Source organism: Lissotriton helveticus, chromosome 6 (assembly GCF_964261635.1).
Source record: "Lissotriton helveticus chromosome 6, aLisHel1.1, whole genome shotgun sequence".
Lineage (NCBI taxonomy): Eukaryota > Metazoa > Chordata > Amphibia > Caudata > Salamandridae > Lissotriton > Lissotriton helveticus.
Window position 1 is genome coordinate 1,499,343,941 of NC_136067.1, and position 23,426 is coordinate 1,499,367,366.

At 43.7% G+C, this 23,426-nt stretch overlaps 1 protein-coding gene across 3 annotated transcripts in view; it reads right to left on the reverse strand.

The window, feature by feature from the left end:
* SANBR (SANT and BTB domain regulator of CSR) overlaps positions 1 to 23,426 on the reverse strand; it is a 330,259-nt gene that overhangs the window by 228,923 nt on the left and 77,910 nt on the right. For all 3 annotated transcript variants that reach the window (XM_078649295.1, XM_078649294.1, XM_078649296.1), the window contains exons 6-10: positions 16,158 to 16,216; positions 9,780 to 9,940; positions 8,131 to 8,217; positions 7,942 to 8,052; positions 2,863 to 2,986 (exon numbers count right to left, since the gene is read on the reverse strand). In XM_078649295.1, the coding sequence (XP_078505421.1) occupies positions 2,863 to 2,986; positions 7,942 to 8,052; positions 8,131 to 8,217; positions 9,780 to 9,940; positions 16,158 to 16,216 (542 nt within the window). The remainder of the gene's footprint in view (positions 1 to 2,862; positions 2,987 to 7,941; positions 8,053 to 8,130; positions 8,218 to 9,779; positions 9,941 to 16,157; positions 16,217 to 23,426) is intronic.

A 23,426-nucleotide genomic window follows, 5' to 3' on the forward strand; every position in this document is an offset into this window, starting at 1 on the left:
TGAGACTTTCTACAATGGACTCTTTTTTAATCCTAGGAAGAAACAGCTTTTCTTGGTATTATTTTGTATGACCAGATAAATGACAGCACCATCTTGGAAAACTAAATGAGCAGTCTGCCAAACTCCCAGATTCCTTCAGCTGGTGGAACTGCTATTACTATCAGTTTTACCAGCATGTGATTAGCATTCCTCTAATTGGAAGGTATTCAAATAGCATGGCCTTATGAATCTGGGCTGCCAGCTCATTGAGAGCTATTGAAAATAAATACCAAAGGAGACAGGAGGCAACCATGTCTTAGTCACTTACCCAGTGCCAGAATTAATGAATTTGGCAATGCTTTCTTTAAAATGTGTTTCCTTTTCTGGGGAACGGTCTGGAGTCTCAACTAGATTTTTCATAAGTCTCAACTCTTGTACTTTTGAATACGAACATTCTGAGAGGCAATAACATATAAAGTTGCAGGCAGAATCTGACCCTTCATCCCAGTTCCTATTAATTGTGCATTTGTATCCTGTGGATGTCCCAGGGCTCATGTGTTCACACTCCAACAACATCATAGGCATAACCAGCCAGTTCAGGAATATTGGTAGCTCAGCAATTGCATTGTGGTGCCTTCCCTATCTGACATCCAGCCTATCTTATCTGACTGCGAGACTAGGTTTCTTAACTGTTCTTACTTCTGAATAGAGCACTTTATATTCCAAAGACCACCTTTTTCCAAAGGAATCATGGACACCCACTTAACAGACTACAGAAACCCCCTGAAGGTCTACTAACTGGATGCAGCAACACAAGAGCCCACATGAGCTTTGGACAGATTGATCCGTTGTGGCTGAGATGAGTGATGAGGGAGTAAACTCTGAGCCTTCCTCATTGCACAGACAGTGGGGGATCAGGTGCCTGACCCATGACGTAGAGTTGAGAAGACCAGTGCTTAAATGAACAGCTCTCTAGTTTTAAATAAAATGACCCTCAACGTCATTCATGCTATCACAACGTTGAATGGAAGAAGCCTGAAAATCACCCAACAAGCTGTGAGAGATAAGATTAGCTGAGCTTTCCATCAGACGTACTTTAGAGAATACATAATAATTTCCAAAAAGGAAAATTAGTACAGGGAATTTGATTTGAGCAGCACTGGGGTTTCAAGGGAGTGACAAAAAGCATTTTGCATATAGCCCCACAGTTAAAAGGTACTATGTAGGGAAAAGTAAGTTCCAAAATCACGGGTCTAAATATACTTGAAAGCTACATCTTACAATAAACATCCCTCCATAGGAAAGAAGGTATCCAACAAAATACGGCTTAACCAATTCCTCTGAAATAATTTGCCTTGGAGAGGTAAATAACTTCCCTCTATTATTTGATGACTTTACTGCATTTAGTATTACAAGGTAGACAGCCAATAAATAAATACTCTGAATAGCCTGTGAGCAAAACTCAAGAATAAAACTGGTACATGAGGTCTGCAGCAGAGCAACAATACTTGTTACTCCAGGTCATGACACAGATTACTTTCCAAATAAATTCTTGTGAAATAAATCCTTTACTTTGTTACCCTTCTTTCATTGCTTGTCGATGCTTATGACGGGTCTGAAATAATATGGCATATTGAATAATGTTTAAACATATGATAATGAGCTATATGTATTTAGAGGGTGCTAAAGCCAACACTCTGAAATGAAGGCTGAAAAGGATGCAGTCAGGCATAAAGCAAGTGAATATATTCTCACATAACTCATGCCAATTGGAGGAGTTGCACTGAAGCAATTTGAGGGCAACATATTATTCTAAAGACCTAGATGGCCAATTTAGACACTGCTGGGCGAGTAATCATTAACATGTTGAGCAGTACATGAAACACCTATACTTCTCCAGAAAGAGCCCTACACTTTAAAAGGCACTTACTAGCGTTTGAATTTTAGCGCTCCAGATGCTGGGAGCATCTAAGCAGCTTATAGCCCTATACTGGAAGAGAAATGAGGCCCCCCCCAATAGCAGCCTGGTTTGTACGGCTCTGGCATGTCATCACGATGGAGCTTTTTACAGCGAGCTTGCAGCCACGCGCCACGTGTTTCAAGGCAGTTTGGCAGTCCATAGTCCAATATCTCTGCGTTGTAGACAATGCGCGACACATGCCTACCAGGCTCAGAACGTTACGTCTCTTTGAGGAGGCCATTGTTCCTCCTGATCCCGGTAGACTGCTACTGTAGACTCCCTGGTACGTGGTGGCTGCCTCAGGCCCTCTTCCGTTGCTCCCTCTCCCAGTACACACTGCTTTCACCCTTGCTGTGCCCTCTCCTCTCCTCTACCGCCACCTTTTTCTCCATTTCCTCTTCTCTTCTTCATCTCTTTCTCACTCTTATAGTTATTGGGCCCGGTTGGCCTGGCTTTAGATACGGGGCTAGTCGCCCACTTGTTCCTTGAAATTGATCCTAGGGGTCCTGGTTTCTTGAATGTCCGAACGAGAGTACAGCTAACAGCTTGAAACACGGCCGGCCCTAGTGGGGTTGTAGGCAAAACGCTGTGTAACAATTTGCCTTTTCTTTGCAGGCCTCAAGGCCCCAACGCTAACTTGGCCCTGCTTAGGGTTGTAGGCTTAACGCTGTGTTTAAATGGACCTGTGGTATGTGTTATTACCGGAAAATAAAACAGACTTGAAACAAAAGGCATTACTTTTTAGACTAAGTAGTGTTAGTTTAAAAAAATATATATATTTTGAATGTCGTGTGCTGCAAAAACTGCAGGCCCCAACAGGTAATGTATACAAATGAACTATGGATGCCCACTGCTGAAAAAACAGTGATAATCTAAGAATGAACAAATTGCTTTACGTGGCAGAGGTATCTTAAAACACTCACTTGTTTACATCTTGAACAGGTAAACCAATTGACAGTCCCCCATAAACGCCAGTAGACATCTCGCCAGGATTTTAGTTCTGCGTACAAACTGGATAAATATTCATGAACTTCCCATGTTTTATCCCTGTAAAAAATGACAAGGCTCTGAGGTAGATGCTATTGAACTTGTGTGTAGGAAGAGACTAATAACAATCTGAATTCACTTAGAGTTGCTGAGACCTTTAAAGTCAATTAAAGCTATGGAAAAGGTAAATTCACATAGGTTGTGTAAAGTGAATGTTAATGCACCCTAAATGTAATTAGCTAAAACAACCTTGTACTATTTTTAACTGAACTGTAGTGCTAAATGCAGCAGAAGATGCTAAACGAGACCGAAAGACGTTAGAAAGGAATGGAGAGATTCTGGAGTAAGTTTCCCTTTTATTTCATTTTATAAACTACTCAGCTAGATTTTAGCAGGAATGGAGCAATGGATTGAGAACAGAGTAACATAAAACAACACAATATTAATAGACAGTGGCACAAAATATCATTTACATCCATCTGCATTAGGTTCTAGAAACTTTTGTGTGGAGGTCAGAAGGGTCAGACACCCCGAGTACTACGGCCTCTGAAGGTGGTTTTTAATAAGTTAACATTTTAGCTACTTCCTAAATTGAAGATGGGTTGAATCAAGGATTATTTGGAACAAGAATCTGTTTCTGGTTAGGCTGGCATAGATGAGATGTTTGTTTCATATTTCATAAGGTCTTATTTAGAGTTTGGCAGACAGGATTCCCCCTCACAAATGTGACAAGTTCCGTCTGCCGTATTACAGGTGCATTATAGCCTATGGAACTAGTAATACAACGGACAGGATATCCATCACAAATGTGATGGGATATCCAATCAGCCAAACTTTAGCTAAGGCTTGGCATTACTATGGGTGCTTCGTCCACAGACTGCTACATTCTCAGTTGCTCGGAGTGCTTAATTGACCAATATTGCTATGCAAGATAACACAGCAGTACTTACAAGTTTACATGGGTCGAAAGATGACAGAGGTATTCCTGTGTGGTGGGCCTAGGACAGCAGTCCAAAAAAGAACTTTCAATGAGGTATGCTTATATTTTGCACAGTAAGGGCAGCTGATAAGAGACAGTCTGGCTACTATACATGTGAGCAACAAGGGAATCAGCACATGTGGGCAGGCGAGGGGGGAAAAGCCTTCAAACATCATATCTCAGCCCTGTTAGAACTGGGGGTCTCTAGTTGGCAATGGTTTGCACCTTTGTCCAAATAAGTACCCTTGCTTCTAGTCAGGGTAAGGGGGCTACACTCCTAAAATAACCTATGCTCAACCCTGTGGAAGCTTGGCACGAGCAGGAAGGCTTATCTCAGAGGCATGTGTAAAACACTTGTGAATACATACAGTAATACAGTGAAAACACTGTAGATGGACACCACCCAGGTTTTATAAAAATAAGTATTCATTATTTAGACTTAACACAAGACCCAAAATGACAAAAATCCACAATACAGTATTAAGAAAAATGACTTTTAGATGGTAGAAATAGCTTAGTTCAAAGATTATGGTAAATGCGACACATTTCTCCTTTGGATGCGTCACGCAAGTTAAATAAAAGGTTTGCAGGGAGAGCGATGAGTCGGTTCCTTGCTTCGGGGGAGGCAATGCGTCTGTTCCTCAGTGCTTGCGCAAAGTAGGCGATGCGTCTGTTTCTTACCGGAGAGGAGGCGATCTGATGTTGCGTTCTGGTTGCGATGCGACAAGATGGCACCTTGATGCGATGCGACAATCCGGTGCAATGCGACAAGATGGCGCCCTTGATGCGATGAGACGACGTGAAGGTAATGAATGCACACCCGACGGCCGTGTGGCGACTCTGGACCTTCTGAGCCGCGACAGGCCCTGCGACAAGCTTCTCCAGGGATGCGACGTCAACCCTTGCAGCGGCGACACGCCTCTCCGGTGATGACACGACAAACAGCTGCGACGGAGACGCACATCTCCGGTGATGCGGCGGCAACCTTTGCGGTGGCGATACGCTTCTCTGATGAGGCGATGGCAACAGCTGCTGCACGCTTCTTCTCGTTGAGTCGCGTTTCCATCTCCCAACAATACGCAGGCTTCTGCAGACAGAATTCCCAGCAAGGAAATTCAGGGGGGAGCTGGGGGTGAAGTCTTCTATCCCTGAGACTTTAGCAGGAGGCAAGCACAGTTCAAGTCCTTGGAAATGCTTCTTCAAGATGATGAAGGTTCAATAAAAGTTCTTTCCTCTTTCCGTTGCAATTAAGTAACCACTGCAGGCCAACCCCAGAAAATAGCAAACTGGCACAGGGGCAGTCAAATCCTTCACCTTACTTGGTTTCTTCTCCTTGGCAAAGTTCCGTCTTGAGTCCCAGAAGTGATCTAAAGTCTTGGGGTCTGGGCCCCAATATTTATACTAGTAAAATCTGGGCTCATCAGGCAGCTGGAGCCCAAGCCCTCCTGTCACTCACAACCCAGACATGCAATACACAACCTAGCAGAGGCAGGCTGGATGGTTAGGCAAGAAAATACCTACTTTCTAAAAGTGGTATTTTCAAACACAGAATTTAAAAACCAACTTCACTAAAAGATGCATTTTAACATTATGAGCTCAGGCATACTAAATTTGTTTTTCTACCATGTTCCCTGGGATAGTTAGGAGTATAAGATGTTATAATCAAACTGCCCATTCTGGCCTAGGGGACAGGTAGCCTTGCAATAGTGAAAAACAAAATTGGCTGTAATTCACCATGAGGACATGCCACACACACCAGGGCATGTCCAACCATTTACTTACAATGCACCCTGCCCTTGGGCCTACCTTAGGGTTGGCAAACATGTAGAAAAGGGAAGGTTTATGGACTTGTAAGTTGGTGCACTTACCAAGTCGACATGGCAGTACTAGACTGCACATAGGCTTTGCAGTGGCAGGCCTGAGACTCACTTTACAAGCTGCTTCTGTGGGTGGCACAATCAGTGCTGCAAGCCCACTAGCAGCATTTGATCTACAGGCCCTGGGCACACATGGTGCACTGTACTAGGGTCTGACAAGTACATCAAATAAGCCAATTATGGAGTCACTAATCCATTACATCAATTTACAATAGGGAGCACTTGTACTGTGGCACTGAATAGCAGTGGCACAGTGCCCAAAGCATCTAAACCAGCAAACAAATATCAAACACAGAGGAGACAACAGTGAGAAATGGAAGGGAGCCTCACACCAATGGTACCAGGTCTAACAAGCCCATAATCAAACGTGTGTTTTTTGAGTCTGTGTAAATTCTAAATCTGGTTTCTATTGAAATCATTTATAATGTAAGTCCTTGACATTAAGTTCTGGCCATAGTAAAGGCATCGTTTGAGGTACTGGATTTCATCAACCAACAATACATTAAACCTTTCAATACCCTTACAACTTCTTTATCATTAAAGGGTATTCACAATACGCCCTTATGTGTATAATCATCATTGTCATATAGGTCATAGCCAGTGTACAAGGCAGCTTTGCACAAAGGCTATGCAAACATTAGAGAAAAGCCCCTGGAAAACCTCTAAGCACTTAAGGGCTTAAGATAAAAAATATACTTTGCCTGCTTATTGCTGAGATAGGCGCAATGCCGTCACTCAGAGGAAGGACCCAGGGTCAGGTGGTTTGACCCTTTTCCATATTGTATGCTGTGGATGGTGGAAACAAAATATCTGATAGGCTGTTAAAAATGGATGAAGTGGAGTTCCTGAAAGCCCCTATACGTCTCCACGTAGATAATATACAGGTTTGCAATCCCAGCATAAAAGTCAGTCTCTAATTTCCTTACTACAGGTGACTTGTGACACATCTAGTCTCCTGAAATAAAGAAATTACGTTGCCACTCAACTTGTTAAAGTTGATTTCTATTTCCCCAGTGCCTACTGTCAGAGCTTGCAGTCAGGGTGGAAGGAAGATCATGGTGCATGCTTCAACACAGCCTTTATTTAATTTGACCTGAAACTGCTCCGAATATCTTTAAGCAAAAATGACTGACTGCTTTTGGGTGTGTTTTGCGGTACAGATTCTGCTTTTATTCTTTGTGTCTACAATGAACATGAAGTAACAAAACACCAAAGATTTAAGCATTTGATGGGAAAGGTGATGGTGTGACCATAAATTATATGGAATAAAATGCCCTCTGCTAAAATGAACAGAAAGACCCATATTTGAAGCAAAAATGAAACACTATATACTTTACGGAAAATGAAATGTTCAGATCATAACCGTAATGTCTCCCTACTAATATTTTCAATAGGGCTTTCAATAAAGTTTGGCAAAAGGGACTAGTTGCAGAAATTGGAAGACAATTAGAACATTAAATGATAAATATTCTTCAGGTAATTTTTGAGTATTTGAAAGGCTGAAAGGATATACTTTTACAAGTTCTTTTACATTGCTTGTTACCCCGCATCACCAGCTGACAATGGCCTGCTGGCAGGAAGTGGGCTTCAGGACGTACGCAACTGTGCTTCTGGCAGGCAATGCACAAAATCAGTTTTAAAAACTTACTTATCAGGTCACAAACTAACTAAGGCAGGTCACAAACCGATTCATGACGCTATCTGAAGTGAGCCTTGATTGCTTCTAGTACTGTTCATCTTATCCTCACATGGGTCATCAAAATTCATTTCAGTGTCTACTTCATGAATTGGAGGGCTAGCTTCTTAAAGTTGGAATAAAAATGTGCTTTCACTTCACAGCGCTAGTCTTTGGCCCTTCCCCTGCAGCATAGATTTCTCCCAAACCAACAAAAGGGGTGACGTACTGTGCAGTTTTATTTAGCAGTCTCCTTCTGTACAGGGGCAAACATTGCTATTTTAATTGCAACGGTTTGAATCCCTTCCACTCAACCAACCACTCCCTCACAGATGCCCCAACTACATTCATTAATTTGAACAAAACTTGCCAGGACCACATTCAAAGGACATTTATTGCTAATTCGTTAAAGTAGACTAAAGTTATTAGCCTTAAAAAACATCTATTTGGATGAAGCAACCAAGTGCACAGAACAAATACACACCTGATATGATGATAAACAATATTGCCATGTTGATTTATGTTGATCTTTCCTGGAAGACAAGGAATCCTTTGTTCATTTTCTTTAGTCAAAAGCTTCTTGCACAAACAGCATCTACAAGACAATAAAAAAGAAATTAAAGTGTGCCTCACCTGCATATATGTGGCACAGAAAGATTGATGACCAACCCACCTATACAGTGTGGCAGCATTTCCTGGAGAGTCTGGGTTCTTATACGCAGGATCGAACAATCGCTCAATCTTCTTGCAAAATATTTTACTGTCAATCAAAATACAGAAACACTTTTAGGAGTGTGTTTGGAGCAACACAGAGTTAATATTTCATTTTTAAACATGCAGGCCTCCTTCTGACTGCCAACAAAACATTTATAAAGCCGTTATCCAGAGTGAAATGAACAATTTTTAAAACACTTCACATTTTAAGCTTTTATTGTTCTTGGCCAATGCAATCTTATTGAGTCTGGTCTGACTGCATTTGTATCCATAATGTATATTTAGTTGGATTAGCCCTAAACCGGCCTATATAACAATAGGTCTATGGTGTATTAATGCTCCCACCCAGTCTACTGGTTCCATAATACCTAGGTCATCACCCTTTCTATCTAAAAACCCTTGCAGCCAATCCACAGTTTCTTAACAGCATTTTATATAGTTATGAAATTGCTCCAGTACCAAATTCTGTCACCAGTGCCTTTTACTTGAGGGGGTGCCCTTGGCCATTTTTCCCTTTCTAAGTCTTAGGCAACTGCCAGGCTTCAGAACGGGGGGTATTTTTATGCCTGGTTTGGACAGAACTTAAATTCAGTTTCCAGTTGAGCATATGATTCAAGCCCCCCTCCCCACTAATATTCCCCAGTGTGGAGGTCCCAATGAGATCCCAACTCCGGAACCCGAAAAGGTGCACTATTTTTTCCTTCATATTTTCAACCTATAGCGGGATTCTCTCAGGTAGCTTTTCTTCCCAGCTTATTGATGACATGGCAGACTTTATCACAGCTGCCGTAAAATCTGGGAGGGGGGTTCCTCTCTTTCCTCAACATAGGTAGTGCAAGTACATTTTGCCTCTCATTGCCAGTATATCTAGCCTAATTGATGGTTCCATCACCAGTGCATGTGTCACTTCCTTAACCACAAAGCAAACACAAGGCACAGGGTCAAGACTGATTTGCATATAGATGGGTCTGAACTGAAGTAGCAAAGTGAGCTAAAGAACGATGATGGATTCAACCCAGATCTGTGACTGGGGGTTAGTGTCTGAAAAGTTTCAGCGCTCCATCCATCATCTCCTTGGGTTTGCTTTATTCGCCCTAAATTTGCAGGGTCTACTGCACCATGGAACCTGTGTGACTGCACCAGAGAAGGCAGACACTTTTTCACAGTTCGCACTCACTCCTTTCCAGTTTAGCAGAGGTAAAAGACTCTGCGCCCAGGCGAGTGCAGGGTGAACATATTAAAGTCAGACCTATTGGCAATGGCAATCCTGATTTTGTTTTATTGTCAAATGCATTTATTGCAGTAAAATCACTTACAGTTTATTCGAAATCTATAAATGGAACAACTGCCTTTATAGACAGAATAAAGCTATCTCTATTTGGGAATCTCAAAATGATTATTTGCATTTATCATTAATTGACATTTTGGTTCAAACTATACAGCCCTTTCATAAGAATGACAATACCACCCCTCTTAAAGCAAAGTTTTGTAATCTACAAAATCTGCTCTATGAGGTGAAGCTGCAATTTAGGTAATGAGCAAATCCCAAAGTAACTGGTGCACTAACATTCTCCCAAGAATGGCATAATTTAGCACCTAATTTCTTACCTCTTGAATTTATCTTTCTTGTCCTTCACTTCATCTGCTTCGTTGTGCGTGAAAAGGTCAGCTATTCGTGTAAGTAAATTTGCATTGATACAGTTCATGTTGCAAGGGGTGGCCACAATAGCACTTAGGTTTTTGTGGCAAAACTGAATACATTCTTCAACCTAAGGTAAGAAAACCAAAATGCTTTAAAACTAAATAGATTATCTCTTCAGAATCTGCATACAGAAAATACACAAATTTAGGACCAGGTTAACTTAAGTTCTTGAAGAATTTACTTTGGAGGTTTGTTTCAAGAATGTGTATCTACAACTGCCACTTAGTAAAAAAGGTAAATCGATCTGCTTACCACTTGCTATTGGCATAAGAGCAGCCTACATTAGCTGGAGGTAGGACCAGTCTTCATCCCTGCTTCTATATGTTATTCTGCATGCCTTAGGGATGGCCTTGTCGGACTGGGAAGTACCCCAATGGGTTGCCATTATAATATGGTGCATTTAGATTTTTCTTGTTTACAAAACCAAGCCAAAACCTTGCAGTAACCTAGCATGATTGCTCAGTTTCAAGACCCTGTCCTGCAAATTACACCAATCTCGAGATCCAAATGGCTGTCATAATGTGGTTGCATTTTTCTACTTGCTCAAATCAGTACAAAAAAGTCCATGTGTGCACTACTTAGCTGCTATGAACGTAAGGGTTAGTGCAACCTTAAGCAAAAAGCACATGAACAAATGGGTTCTTGCACTGAAAGACACAAAGCAATTATGTTTAATTTCTGCATCAAAAAATTAGGAATGAAATCTGTAGAGTCCACATGGTCTATTGGTCCCCTATCCCACTAACCATTACAGAAAGTATTTACTAAACAGGCTATTTTCTAATTTCCACTAAGGGAGTTGATGATGAATCCAAATGAAAGGGTAAATATGCCTTATTGTGCCATGCATTTCTGTCAGCTGTAGGAAATATAAATACTCAAAGGGGATGCTACCTAGCTTGCTTAACAGGCTTCTGGCATGGAAGACCATGGGCAGCCAGATTAATACATTTTAAGAAGCGCAATACTGGCCGTGATAGGGAGGGTATTGGTGATAAAAGTAAATAAATAACAGCTGGCTAGAAGGAAAGAGACACTTAGTGACATATACAGAGCTCAATTTCAAACTGAATTGATTTCAGCTGTACATATCTGCTACTGAAATAGAAGAGTTGTTCAAATAAATCAGCAACAGAACATAAGCTAAAAAAAAGACCCTATATTTGGACACTGCCTCTAATGCAGATGAATTCCTAAGACAGGCCATATAAAAGTAAAATGCCTTTTGACCCAGCGTAAACACTGGGAGCCATATTACATAAAATTAGCACTGCTGCAGAAATTCAATCCATTTGCAATATTTTTGCTTTTTCTGACAAGATTTGCTGTGTTCCTATATTTAAAAAATTTAGATAAAGAGATCTTACCATGTTACAAAAATAAAGGATGTAACTAAAGTGGAGGCAAAAATAGTTACAAAGTAGCAAACATAGTAAATGCTTTGTTCTATTATTTTACAAAAAGGTTACTTAAGGCCAATGGATTACACTGTTAAAAGTAAAGACAGTAAGTACAATTTAAAGAGTTTTGCAATGGTTCCACAAATAAGTTCATCTTCTGATGCAAAACTCCAACTACGGTATGGACTTGGGACAAAATGAGTTTGCTCCATTCCATATTACACAAGTAGTATATCAGGGCAAAATAATGTCCCTATTTTTTCACCAGTGCAAACTTTCAATACCACAGCCCTTGATGTGTTGTAGTAAACACTTACATAAAACCACCTTAAAATACATTTGAAGAAGCCTTTACAAGCATGGGTCTATACTTTTGCAGAGGTAGGAGTATACAGCAACTACGATTTGTTCAGTCAACCAAATTCTCATCGGCCTGGGTAGCCACGCTGCACCCCTCTCTCAGTTCCAGGGGAGAGGTGTGGCGCCGCGGCCAGGGCGACTGATGCTGCAATCTGGGGATCACGGTTCGATCCCCGGCTCCGGCGGCAGGTTAGCCCAGCACCATGTGACTCTGGGCAATAGCTTGCTTAATCTTCCCGACGGCCCCCAGCGCCTAGAGACCCTTACGGGTGATTGTGCGCTTTACAAATGTGGATTATTATTATTAGTTCCAGTAAGGGGTTGGGTAAGCGGGCAGGGGCAGTTAGGACTAAGACCTGTTGTGTGTCCCTAGGTAGCGACTGGAATTTCAGTTAATTATGGCATTTTAAAGGACAGCAAGCAGCTGAATTGTATTGCCCTGAGAGTGGCTCATCTTCAGCAATTAATTTCTCTGACCTGTCCCTTTACCCTCTACAACCCACTTGAGCTGGAAGTGAGATCTGCGTTTTACCAGCAGACTAAACTGAAGAATAACTTACAGTTTTCCAGACTACAAAGTAGCAACAATTTCGTAGCATGGTTGGATGCTCATTATTCCCCAAATCAATTTGATTACATTTTGCAAAGGATCAATTACATTTTTAATTTTGTCTCTCTCCAAGCGACGATTGTTGAGTCCAGTGATGTTTTTGATGGGCCTGCAGTGTAGATTTTTTCATGCGTTTCAGGAATTTGGCAAGGTTTCTTTCATTGAAGTTGAAGGACGAAGTGGAACGATATTTCAACAGGCTTGATAACTATTAAATACAATGTACTCATTACCGGTGAATAAAACAGTGTATGGCAATAATCGTTGTACAGGAACGGTGTAACACAGAAATACTTAATAGTTTGAGTAGGAGTGGCATCGAAAAATGTAGTACTCTAAAGTTCAGTTATAAAAATAGTGATTAGACTAGGTTTACTGATTTGGTGCAGAGACATAAGCAAAATGCCATTGTGGGGTCCTGGGGATAATACACAGCAGATCATCAAAGCAAAACAAAACACATCTCTACCAAGCAATAAAAGAAATAATATATTATGCTAAAACAGAAATTTCTCTACAGAACTTAAGAATATATCATGAACTTAAAAATAAACACACACAAAGGGCTAGCCCTACGCAAATGCTTTGAAAGCTTTCAATAGACAGGAGTAAACAAACAAAAAATAGGCAATACTAAAGCGGGTGTAGATACCCCAACTTTTTGCCTGGAGTCAGTGTGTTTTCACTGTAGTTAACTGGGATCCTGCTAAACAGGATCCCAGTGGAAGTGCTCTTCCCTCTAAATTCTCTGGTGAGTACGTTGTACACCCCACCATTGGCACACTGGGGTACCATTACAAGTCCTAGTAAGGTACTGAGGTACGCAGGGCATTGGTACACCAGGGGTCTACTATGGGCTGCATCATAGATTATACCACCCATAGGAGCCCAAGCAAACTGTGTCTGAGACCTGTCATTGCTTTAAATATAAGGTTTCCCTTATATCCCGGTCTCTGCACTTTTAACCTATAAGTTACCCCACAGGTAGGCCCTTCAGTCCAAGGACCGGGTGCAAGATCAGTGGTACCCCTACAAACCTGGACACAATTTTCTGGGCCTTGTAAGTGCAGGGCAGCCATTATAAAGTATATGGTGGACACTAGCAAGTCGAGATGTTCAACTACACAATGGCTGACCCGAATCTGGTCATGTTTGGTATCAAACATGTTAAATTCATGCAGCTACACCGATTCCAGTGCTAGTTGCATGATACCATGTAGTGGGGGGGCTCCTTAAGAGGACCCTTGCAATACCTCCCTGTGTTGCCTTACAGGGTCTGCCTGCCAGCCCGCACTGCTGCCGACCCTAGAAAGTGTACTGCCCCCTGATGAGGCACTTCACTCTGGCAGGAGAAACTGAACAAAGGATTTCCTGGGAAGGAGAGGTGTGACCACCTCTCCTTAAGAATTACGTAGGGTGGGGGAGGTTCCGAGCACCACCAGACTGCATTGAAGGGCACATTTGGGTGTCTCTAAGTTTTGCCAAGTTCAGAAGCTCCCACTCTGGTGTGAAACTGCACAAAGGACAGGGGAGTTTCCTCCCCCCTGTCCAGCTCGTCCCTAGGGAGGTGCACAGAGCTCCTTCAGGTGGCTGCTTGAATCTGTTTTGTTGAATCTTGGCCCCTGGGAGCATCTGACTGGTTAGGACAACTGAGTAGCGTCCGTGACCCCCCTCCGATAGGTGGGTCACCAGAGAAGCAGTCCTTCCCCCTTTTTAAGGTTACTTAGGGTCCCCTGAGAGGGAGTCCTGAGATTCCTTCTAACAACTTCTAGTTCCAACTGCCTGTCGTCTGAAGACTGTCCCAATACTCTTCTGCTGGTCGACACTGGAACTATGTTGTTCTTCAAGCCAGGACATACAACAAGACTGTTCCAGTGGGAATATTCCTGCTGCATCTTCATCCCTGTGCTTTTCCAAGTTCTTCAACTCTGTAGCCCTGCATCCTCAGAGTCACCAAGTAATCCGCCTGCATCCTAGCCAGAAGGAATCTCCTTTAGAGTGAAGGAGTCACTTCGCTGTATCCGCACGCACCTCTACGACAACGCCAAGGTTGCTGATCCTGTGCAGACATTGCCTGGCTCTGCAACAAAGGTGGTTGTTTGTTCGTTCTCCAGAGGCCTGACCAGTCTTACCTGTAACTTGGGCGAGTGTAATCCCTATTCAGCTTATGTGAACCGCCTTCTTGTGCACCGCGTAGTTTTGTCAATACCAAGGCATGTTGGCTCTCCTCACTAAAGATCTTCAAGCTCCAAGAAGCCCCAGCCTCTAGCACGGAGGAGCTCCAATGACGATGTCCTGTCTGCATCATCTGCATCGTGGGCATTCATCTCCTGTGTGTTGTGGAGGGTTACCTGAGACTCCCTGTCATTACTGCCAGAGGGTCCTTGATGGGGCTCTATCGATTTTTGCTGTATCTCCGTTGTGTGCTGAGGGCTGGCCCTCAATTACCCTTGCTAGGTTAGTCCCACATACCTTTCTGGTCTGCAACACAGCATCTTCTCCTGCAAACTGTTGTTTGCATTAGCCAAAGATTGTTGGTGGCCCTGCCGGCCACTGACTTTCCTGCACTCGTCGACCGGCGTGGGACAGCTCGTGGATGGCTCCTGTGCTCCTGCATTGTCAACTGGGCTCCACAGCTGCTGCTTCATCCTCACTGTGCTACAGCAAGAACCTCCAACCAGGGATGGTATTGTGCTCCTGTGCTTCCTAGTGACCTCCCGGTGGTTTGGACCCTGTCCCCTCTGCTTTCAGGTTCTTCTCATCTGGATTCCATGTCCTGGTTCCACTGTCCTGGTCCAGAAGACGATGTAGTTGCTGATCTTCCACCTACCTCCATTGGCGTCTACGCCATTTCCAACTCAACTTCACCCCTATGCACTGGGCTCCCTCGTGTAGGTATCCTAGTTCCTTGGTTAACTACGTGTGAGGTAGCTCTCAACCTTCTTTGATCCAAGTGGTTTCTTTGGGAAGGGTCCCAGAACTGTAAAATTCCAACCGCAACTTACCCTGTGTTAATCTATGGATATTTGACCCAGTGTAACCACTCTGCATCCAGGAGCCTTGGGGTCCCTGGCTACTCACCTTGGGTGGTTCTGGGTTTCCCCTTGGGTCCTTCATCCTTCGGTACTAGTACTGTTTTGGTACTTACCTCACATTCTACTATTTTAGTTTGTGGTTTAGCCTACCAGTTGGGCCCTATGTGTTTTTCTATGCTACTTCTAAAGTATTTCTTGTGTGTAGCTGATATATCCGGGTAGGATATATATCAAGTTAGTGAATAGTGTATACTAATAAATACAAAGTATTTTTATACTACCTAGTGTGGTTCTTTCTTGTGCAAAAAGCTTGCTGATTGGCTATAGTGGTACATGTACTTGCTTTACATCCCTCCTGAATAAGCCTTAGCTGCTCTCCACAGCTGCCCCTTGAGAGCTCTTGTTTTCAGGGGCCTAAACACCATCACTGAGCATTGCCTGGACACAGTGCCTCAACCATAGGTGGACACTATATACTGAGCCAGCCTCCTACAGGGAGTAGCTGCAGTTTATTGTCTACAGGGCAAGATATACAAGGTAGAAAGAAACCACAACCCTTGGAAGGTGACATTTGGACCATATTGTTTAAAAAAGTGCTCAGAGATCAGACAATCGAAATGTGGTTATAAAATCAAGTTCCACTTAAAAACATTAGATCTGCCAATTTGTGTTGTATCACCAACTCATGAGCAAGACAGGAGTAAAAGAACCACAGATTTGGGACGTACTTCGGTATTAAGGATTTATTATTATTATTTGTTGTGCAAAGACACAGTACCCTTTTGTTCTTTACAATACAGTAACAAAGTGAACGAAGAATAACTTATCAGCCTGATCAAATAGACGTATGAAAAGTCCATGAAAACAACAAATACTTACTAATGAATCCATCTTTAAGAACTCTGAAGATATGAGGATTGAGACGACATTGCCAGGTTCTATAAACGTAAACAAAATTTTAAAATGTTCATATTTAATCAAGTATTACAAGTTTTAACTTAAAAGAACAAGAAACATTATTTTACCTTTCAGTCACTTAAAGTGCATCATTATGTTTGTGCAATATTACATTTAAAAACTTTGTTTTTTCCCCAAACTTTCTCTAAAGTATACAAAACAGTGCGGCCCTTATTTAGAACATGTCCAACTGAGGCAGTGTGCAATAAACTGTTTGTAGAGTAAACGTCTGGTAAGTTTTGTCAAGGTTAGGGCCTCTGTTGAAGCCAAGGGAATTGCACAACAACTCCAGCTATGGTTACACTTGTGGCAGTGTATCCCAATACGCCTCTCACTACAACTACAAATACAAAGCTGCAAGAGCTGATGTGGAGCGTCACTGATTTACCAAGGCATGAAACAAGCAAGGTATGTCACTGTGAGGAAATGGGGTGTATTATATAGTGTGGTTGTGTGACCTCAAAGTGTAATACACTACTGTAACAAAATGGGTTCTGCCCATGTAATCGGCCAGCATGTTTTGCTTTTTGATCACCTGGTTTCTTACCTTTTTACTGATGACTCAACCACAGGAAACAGACGGCAAGTGTTTACCCCCAGTGTCCGCCTTTTAAGAGAAGCCCACTGTAACGCAGTGGGCTATTTACACATAACAATGTGTGCACACATGTGAGGGCTACATGTGTGAGACTACTGTTGCACGCATCTCTGTAACTGTGCACTGGTAGCCTGGCGCAGAGGGTTATATGTTAACAAGGGGTAGACCTTATAATGATAGTGGAAACTTAGAGGTAAAGTGAGAATGGTTTACGGTCTTGTCTGCAGTGGTACTTCATTACACACATAGGGGAAAATCTGCCTTCGAGTGCAGTTTCATTTCCCTTTGGAATACAGTCTAATGACTTATCAAAATGGGGTGAAATGTGCGGCAAAAATAAAATCTGCTAGCTCTAAGAAGGTATCTGTACATCTTACGAGTCAACCAGAATCGTCATATTTCTCTGGCTCAGGTCGGTATCAGAGCTTTTGTCACTCTGCTGGGCCAAGTCAATTACACTGCTCTCCAGAAGCAGGAACAAAGGCCTCCCTACACAAAGGGAGCAATTAACAGTGCTATATTCATCTCCTGAGAATAAAGAGGTGGGGGAAGAAAAATCTGTATCCATTAATTAGCTGTCACACTATACCAGGAATGGGACAGCTCAGACCTTTGAAGCCAACACAGGAGGGGGCTCATCTTTGATGTTTTGAAGAGAAACACACTGGCAGTGATGTCAGCGAAGGGTGGAGCTGAGGCTACCAGATGAGATGTGATCAGTGTCTCCTGGATGACGCCATCTTGAATTGTCCCAGCATGTTGTATAGGAGGATTGGGACAGAGATGGTGAGGTGATGTGGAACCCTAGGACTTTCAAGGGGTGGCTGAATTGCTGAACGTTCCACCCCCACTTAAAAGCTCTTGCACAAGAGAGAGAGGGAGCTTTTATTGGAACTGGGCATTGCAACTAGAGGCAGCAATCTATGGACAACTGGAAGGAGGAATCCCCTGAGGCTCACCTGGACTAAGGACTCTGCCTACACTTGACCCCAGGACCAGTGAGTCTCTATGTAGGACCATGGAAGCTGGTCCCCTTACGTTCCGTAAGGACCAGTTGAAGAAAGAACTGGACTTCTGTGCCAAGGAGGATAGAAGCCTCAGAGGAGGTAAAAGAGAAAGGCTGGCATGTGGAGGCAGTGAAACCAGCTCTCTACAAAGTGTACTGCCTAAGAGGTCAATATGCCTAAGGAAAAGGCACCAGGTAGCTAGGGCTTGCCACCAGGAGCAAAATGAACCCTCTGTCGTGCAAAGCAGTGAGGCAAGAGCTATGCACTGACAAAGGATTTGACTGTTGACCCTGCAGCGGAGAAGAAGGGCGCGTGGAGCTTTTCTGCACAGCCTTGGGACCCTCACCCACCAAGGTGGGCTAGGGCACAAGGGGTGGTTGGCGCAAGGGTTTCAGAATTATTACTAAGCCTATGGGAGGTGGCGTGTGCGGGGCAACCTCTCTACAGTTCTGGAGGCCTGTGGGGACACACCCCTGAAAAATGGCTTTGACAACTTGTTACCCTTCTCTGTCCCTAGTGCCAGCCTGTCTATTGCTAAACAATAAAGCAGCACCTATCCAAACTGTTTGTGATTTGCCCTTCAAACGCAGCTTCATCTTTGAAGCTCGCATTTTGGACCAACACCCATGTGGCTTCCTGCAAGGGAGAGGTAACACATCTTACCCATGCAGGCTTCTTTTGTATCCTTTCCAGGGAGTCGTTTGCACATCTCCCTAGGAGGGCAGAGGCAACTCGGAAATAGACCCATGTGCAACATTAAACGGGTATAGGAGACATTAGGCACGGTGTGCAACAGTAAATCGGTACAAGAGACTTTAAGCAACAAAGTGGCAAATTTGCTAAAGTTGCACACTGCAACAAGGTACATTATTTCAACTAGGGCATCAACGTGGGTTTACTGCAAAAAGTTAGATGATACCTTACAGTATCAACTTTAGTAGTCCGTGGCAGACGTTAGCAAGACTGAGGTGTCAGTTTGTAACTCTGCACTTGCCATTGGGGCTAATAGCCTTTTTCACAGTAAAAACGACAACTGCTGTTTTACTGTTGGATCATGTAAAAGTACATGCTCCGCTTTGTAATATGCAGCACCTTGCCTTAGGGCTCGTTAAGCCTACCTTAAGGGTGACTTCAATATATTACAAAGGGAGGATTGGGCTTTGTCATTGCTTCAAATATTAATACAGTTGAGTTAGCAGTTTGAAACTGCATTTCCAGTCTGCAGTGGCAGAGTGGAAGCCACGCTTTACTGTTGTCACACCCAGGGTGGCACAATCAGTGCTGCAGTCCAAGGAGTGACCCTCTAACGTACAAGCCCTCGGTACCAAGCCCTCGGTACCAAGGTTACCAAATACCAAGGCCTTACAAGTAAGTTAGCCCATGCCAATAGGGTGTAAGCCAATCAAATATACACATTTTAAGGTCAGGGAATTGGGACTGAGGTCTGGTTAGCAGGCATTGGTGCATTCTCAGAGTTAAAAAAACAGTAGCATCAGTCCAAAACTTTGGGGGTGGGCATACAAAAAGAAGCATTTCCCTACAGTTACCGATCAGCCAAGAGCCATAGATTATGCCCCTTCGCTTCTATCTGTTTACTTTTGGATCTCTGATTAAATACAGAACAGAAGGTTTAGGCTTTGTAAAGCAGAAGTTGGCTTTCTACACCAATAGTTCAGAATAGAAACCAGGTTTACACAAAGTTCAGCAAATGTTATAGACATGCTTCTGAGAGGAGTGTGGGTAAAGCAAAAACCTCTGCAAAACTTAAAGCTATTTTAAGAGTCAGAGAAGAGCAAAACATACCGTTGTCTACATTTATATTATATTTTACAGAATTGAACACAATTTCAAATGCAAGCACTTAAGATTCCAAATTCTAGATTATTATTTATTATTTAAGTATTTATATAGCGCACTGCTACCCAAGGGCGTCAAGCAAGCCCGGGTGAAGACGGCTGTAATGCCAGAAACCGGTCCTGGGAAGCTTGATTCCGGTCCAGGGAAGACATGGCTTGGCAGTTCGGGCTGGACTGTTCCCATGAGGCACAGGGTCAGACTGATTTGCATATGGCTATGTCTGAACTGGGGTGGCGGAGTGAGCTAAAGAACGGTGATGGATTAAAACCAGATCAGTTGACTGTGGGTGAGTGTTTGTATTGTCAACGCTCCGTCCATCACCACCTTTGGTTTTTCTTTGTTCGCCCTAAGTTGGCAGGGTATGCTCAGACGGGAGTCCCTTGCTCACTTTGCCACTGGAGTCAAGTAAGCCCGGCTGAAGACGGCTGTAATGCCAGAAACCGGTCCTGGGAAGCTTGATTCCGGTCCAGGGAAGACATGGCTTGGCAGTTCGGGCTGGACTGTTCCCATGAGGCACAGGGTCAGACTGATTTGCATATGGCTATGTCTGAACTGGGGTGGCGGAGTGAGCTAAAGAACGGTGATGGATTAAACCCAGATCAGTTGATTGGGGGTGAGTGTTTGTATTGTCAACGCTCCGTCCATCACCACCTTTGGTTTTTCTTTGTTCGCCCTAAGTTGGCAGGGTATGCTCAGACGTGAGTCCCTTGCTCACTTTGCCACTGGAGTCAAGCAAGCCCGGCTGAAGACGGCTGTAATGCCAGAAACCGGTCCTGGGAAGCTTGATTCCGGTCCAGGGAAGACATGGCTTGGCAGTTCGGGCTGGACTGTTCCCATGAGGCACAGGGTCAGACTGATTTGCATATGGCTATGTCTGAACTGGGGTGGCGGAGTGAGCTAAAGAACGGTGATGGATTAAACTCAGATCAGTTGACTGGGGGTGAGTGTTTGTAGTGTCAACGCTCCGTCCATCACCACCTTTGGTTTTTCTTTACCCAAGGGCATCTAGGCGCTTGCAGAATAGGCACACAAAATACACTAGATGTTATATTTCCAGGCCTTGCACAGAGTTACAGAGTAAAGAGCCTTGTCTTAAGTCCCTTCCTAAATGACAGTAGCTCAGAAGCATTCTTTAAATAGAACGGTAGCTTATTCCACCATCTTGTGGTAATACTGAAGAAACTTTTACCACCCTGAACTCTGAAGACAGAAAGTAGGCTCTATTACTAGCTTCAGTGAGGTCGACCGGAGTGCAGGAATATGCCATTTGAAGCGCTTTATCAGGTAACTAGGGCCTATGCTTTTGTCTTGTAGGGGGTGTATATGGGGTTCATCCTCCTAGAACAGTCCTCTATGTCTAACGCAATTTTTTTTTCTTTTGGCATTCAGTGGTCAATTTTGGTTCCCCATCATCGAACTATCCCAAAGCATTACTACATTGCATGGTATGTGATTTTTAAAAAATAAAATATTTTTTTATTATTATTATTATTATTATTATTCAATCTTTATTTCGGCCATTGGCCATCAAAGATATACAATAAAACATGTATAAACACTATAAAATCACATACATGATCAATACAATGAAAACCTTAAAATACATACTAATAAAACTGCGTTAAAAATGTGTACCTAAAATTAAGAGGGAGCTTGCATCTTCAGAATGCGAGTGCGAGTGTACCAAACATTGGTGAGGAACTTTGCTAGTACAAATACAGTTAAACTGGAGACATCGGTTTTTAGGATTCTATACATTGGAAGGTACTCCCTGCCACCCAGATTTCTAATCAATGGTAAGAGCCAGTATTTCCTCGCTGCCTTATATGCTGGGCAAAACAGGACCACGTGTAAATCACTTTCCTCTGCCGCGGTGCAAGCCGGGCACTGCTTGGTAGAGGGAGGCGATGACCAGGAACTGGTAAAGGATCGTAAAGGCAGTGTGCCGTATCTCCATTGGAGAAACAGCTTCCTGGCCAACACGGGAGAGATAGCATCTAAAACTCTCTCGTGCCTGTACAAATCCTTGCTCTGCAAAAAGACAGAAGTTAGTGACCCTTCGGACTGACTACCTAAGGCTGTGGCTAGTTTATATTCATGATAAGCACTAGCTAAACCTTTCTTTGAGATATTTAATGAGGCGTTAGCAGGGTTAGACCAAAGGTCTGGGAGCCCCAGTACCATACAAGAATTTTGGATGTATTTTATCCAGGGGATCAATAGTGCTTTCGGGTTGGTCAATAGCTCCATTAATTCCGCCCTATAGGCGAGAAGTTCGTTGCTACTCCACAGCCTTCGCCAGAAGGCTATGGGTCTCAAGCCTAGTTCGTCAGCTATGGGGCGCAAGCCCAGATCTAGCCTCAGGGGGAGTAGCGGGGTGCTGGGCGGAAGTGCGACTATCTGTCTGATGAATTTGTTCTTTGTTAGAGACAGACTACGACAGGATGTGTGTCCCCACAGTTCCGCCCCATACATAGTAGCACCCCTGGCTTGCGCTTTGTAGATCTGGATAAGCGGCCCCAGTGGTCGGTATGTGGAACCATTTAACATCCGCATAATGCCCCCTGTGGTCTGTGTCAATTTTAGATTAGCCCTGCTCTGGTGTGATCCCCAAGACATAGTTTCGTTAAGAGTTACGCCAAGGTAGTCAAAAGTGGAAACTCTCTCAAGCCGCGAGGTTCCCAATAGCGGATTTGGGCGCAATTTGTGACTTGGGTTCAAAACCATAAACTTCGTTTTGGCCGCATTCATTTCTAGGCCTCTGTCAGTGCAAAAGGCCACAAATGAGTCGAGGATCCTCTGTATCCCCATTGGGGTTTTAGACAGCAGCAGGGTGTCATCTGCAAACATAATTGCAGGCACCCTGCTGCCGTTTAGTTTAGGGGCGTCAGTATATTCAGTTGCATTTAGGTGGGCGATCACCCCGTTGACAAAGAGGCAGAACAGGGTCGGTGCCAGCACACAACCCTGTCTAACCCCTCGGTCAACGGGGAAACTATCTGTCAGAGCCCCGGACCTCCCGCACCTCACTCGTGCATAGTTATTTTCATGCAATCTCTGCAAGATTATCAGGATATCCGGGGGAACCCCCATCTCAGCCAAGACGCTCCACAGTTTCCCTCTGGGCACCAGGTCGAACGCGGCCCGCAGATCCACAAAAATTGTGTATAGGCTGCTGCCCTCCAGTAAATGATATTTAATCGAAAAACCTGGTCCACCGTAGAAACACCCTTTCTGAATCCCGCCTGGTACGGACTAAGGACACCCAACTCTTCTACCCAATCTTGGAGTCGATTCAACAATACCCTACCAAACAGCTTCTGTGCCACATCAATTAAACTGATTGGTCTGTAGTTGGCTGGGAGAAGAGGCGAGCCCTTTTTAAAAATGGGGACCACCTCCGCCCCCAGCCAAGTACTAGGGATTTCCATACCGCTGAGGACTCCGTTAAACAGCGTGGCAAGGTAGGGCGCCCATACATTGGGCTCCTGCTTGAATAGGTCCCCGGGTAGGCCGTCCAATCCTGGCGCCTTTCCCGAGGTGAGTCCTGCTATTGCAGCCCTAACCTCGCCCAGTGTTATTGGATCTCCCTCATAATCAGGCCACCCAGCACCGGTATCGGTGGTGGGTTCTCCCGGTTCAGAGCTATAGAGGGTTTGAAAGTGTGTCTGCCACACTTCTGGTGCAATATTTGGCTCAATTGCCGAGTGTAGATTCCCCGACCCCCCA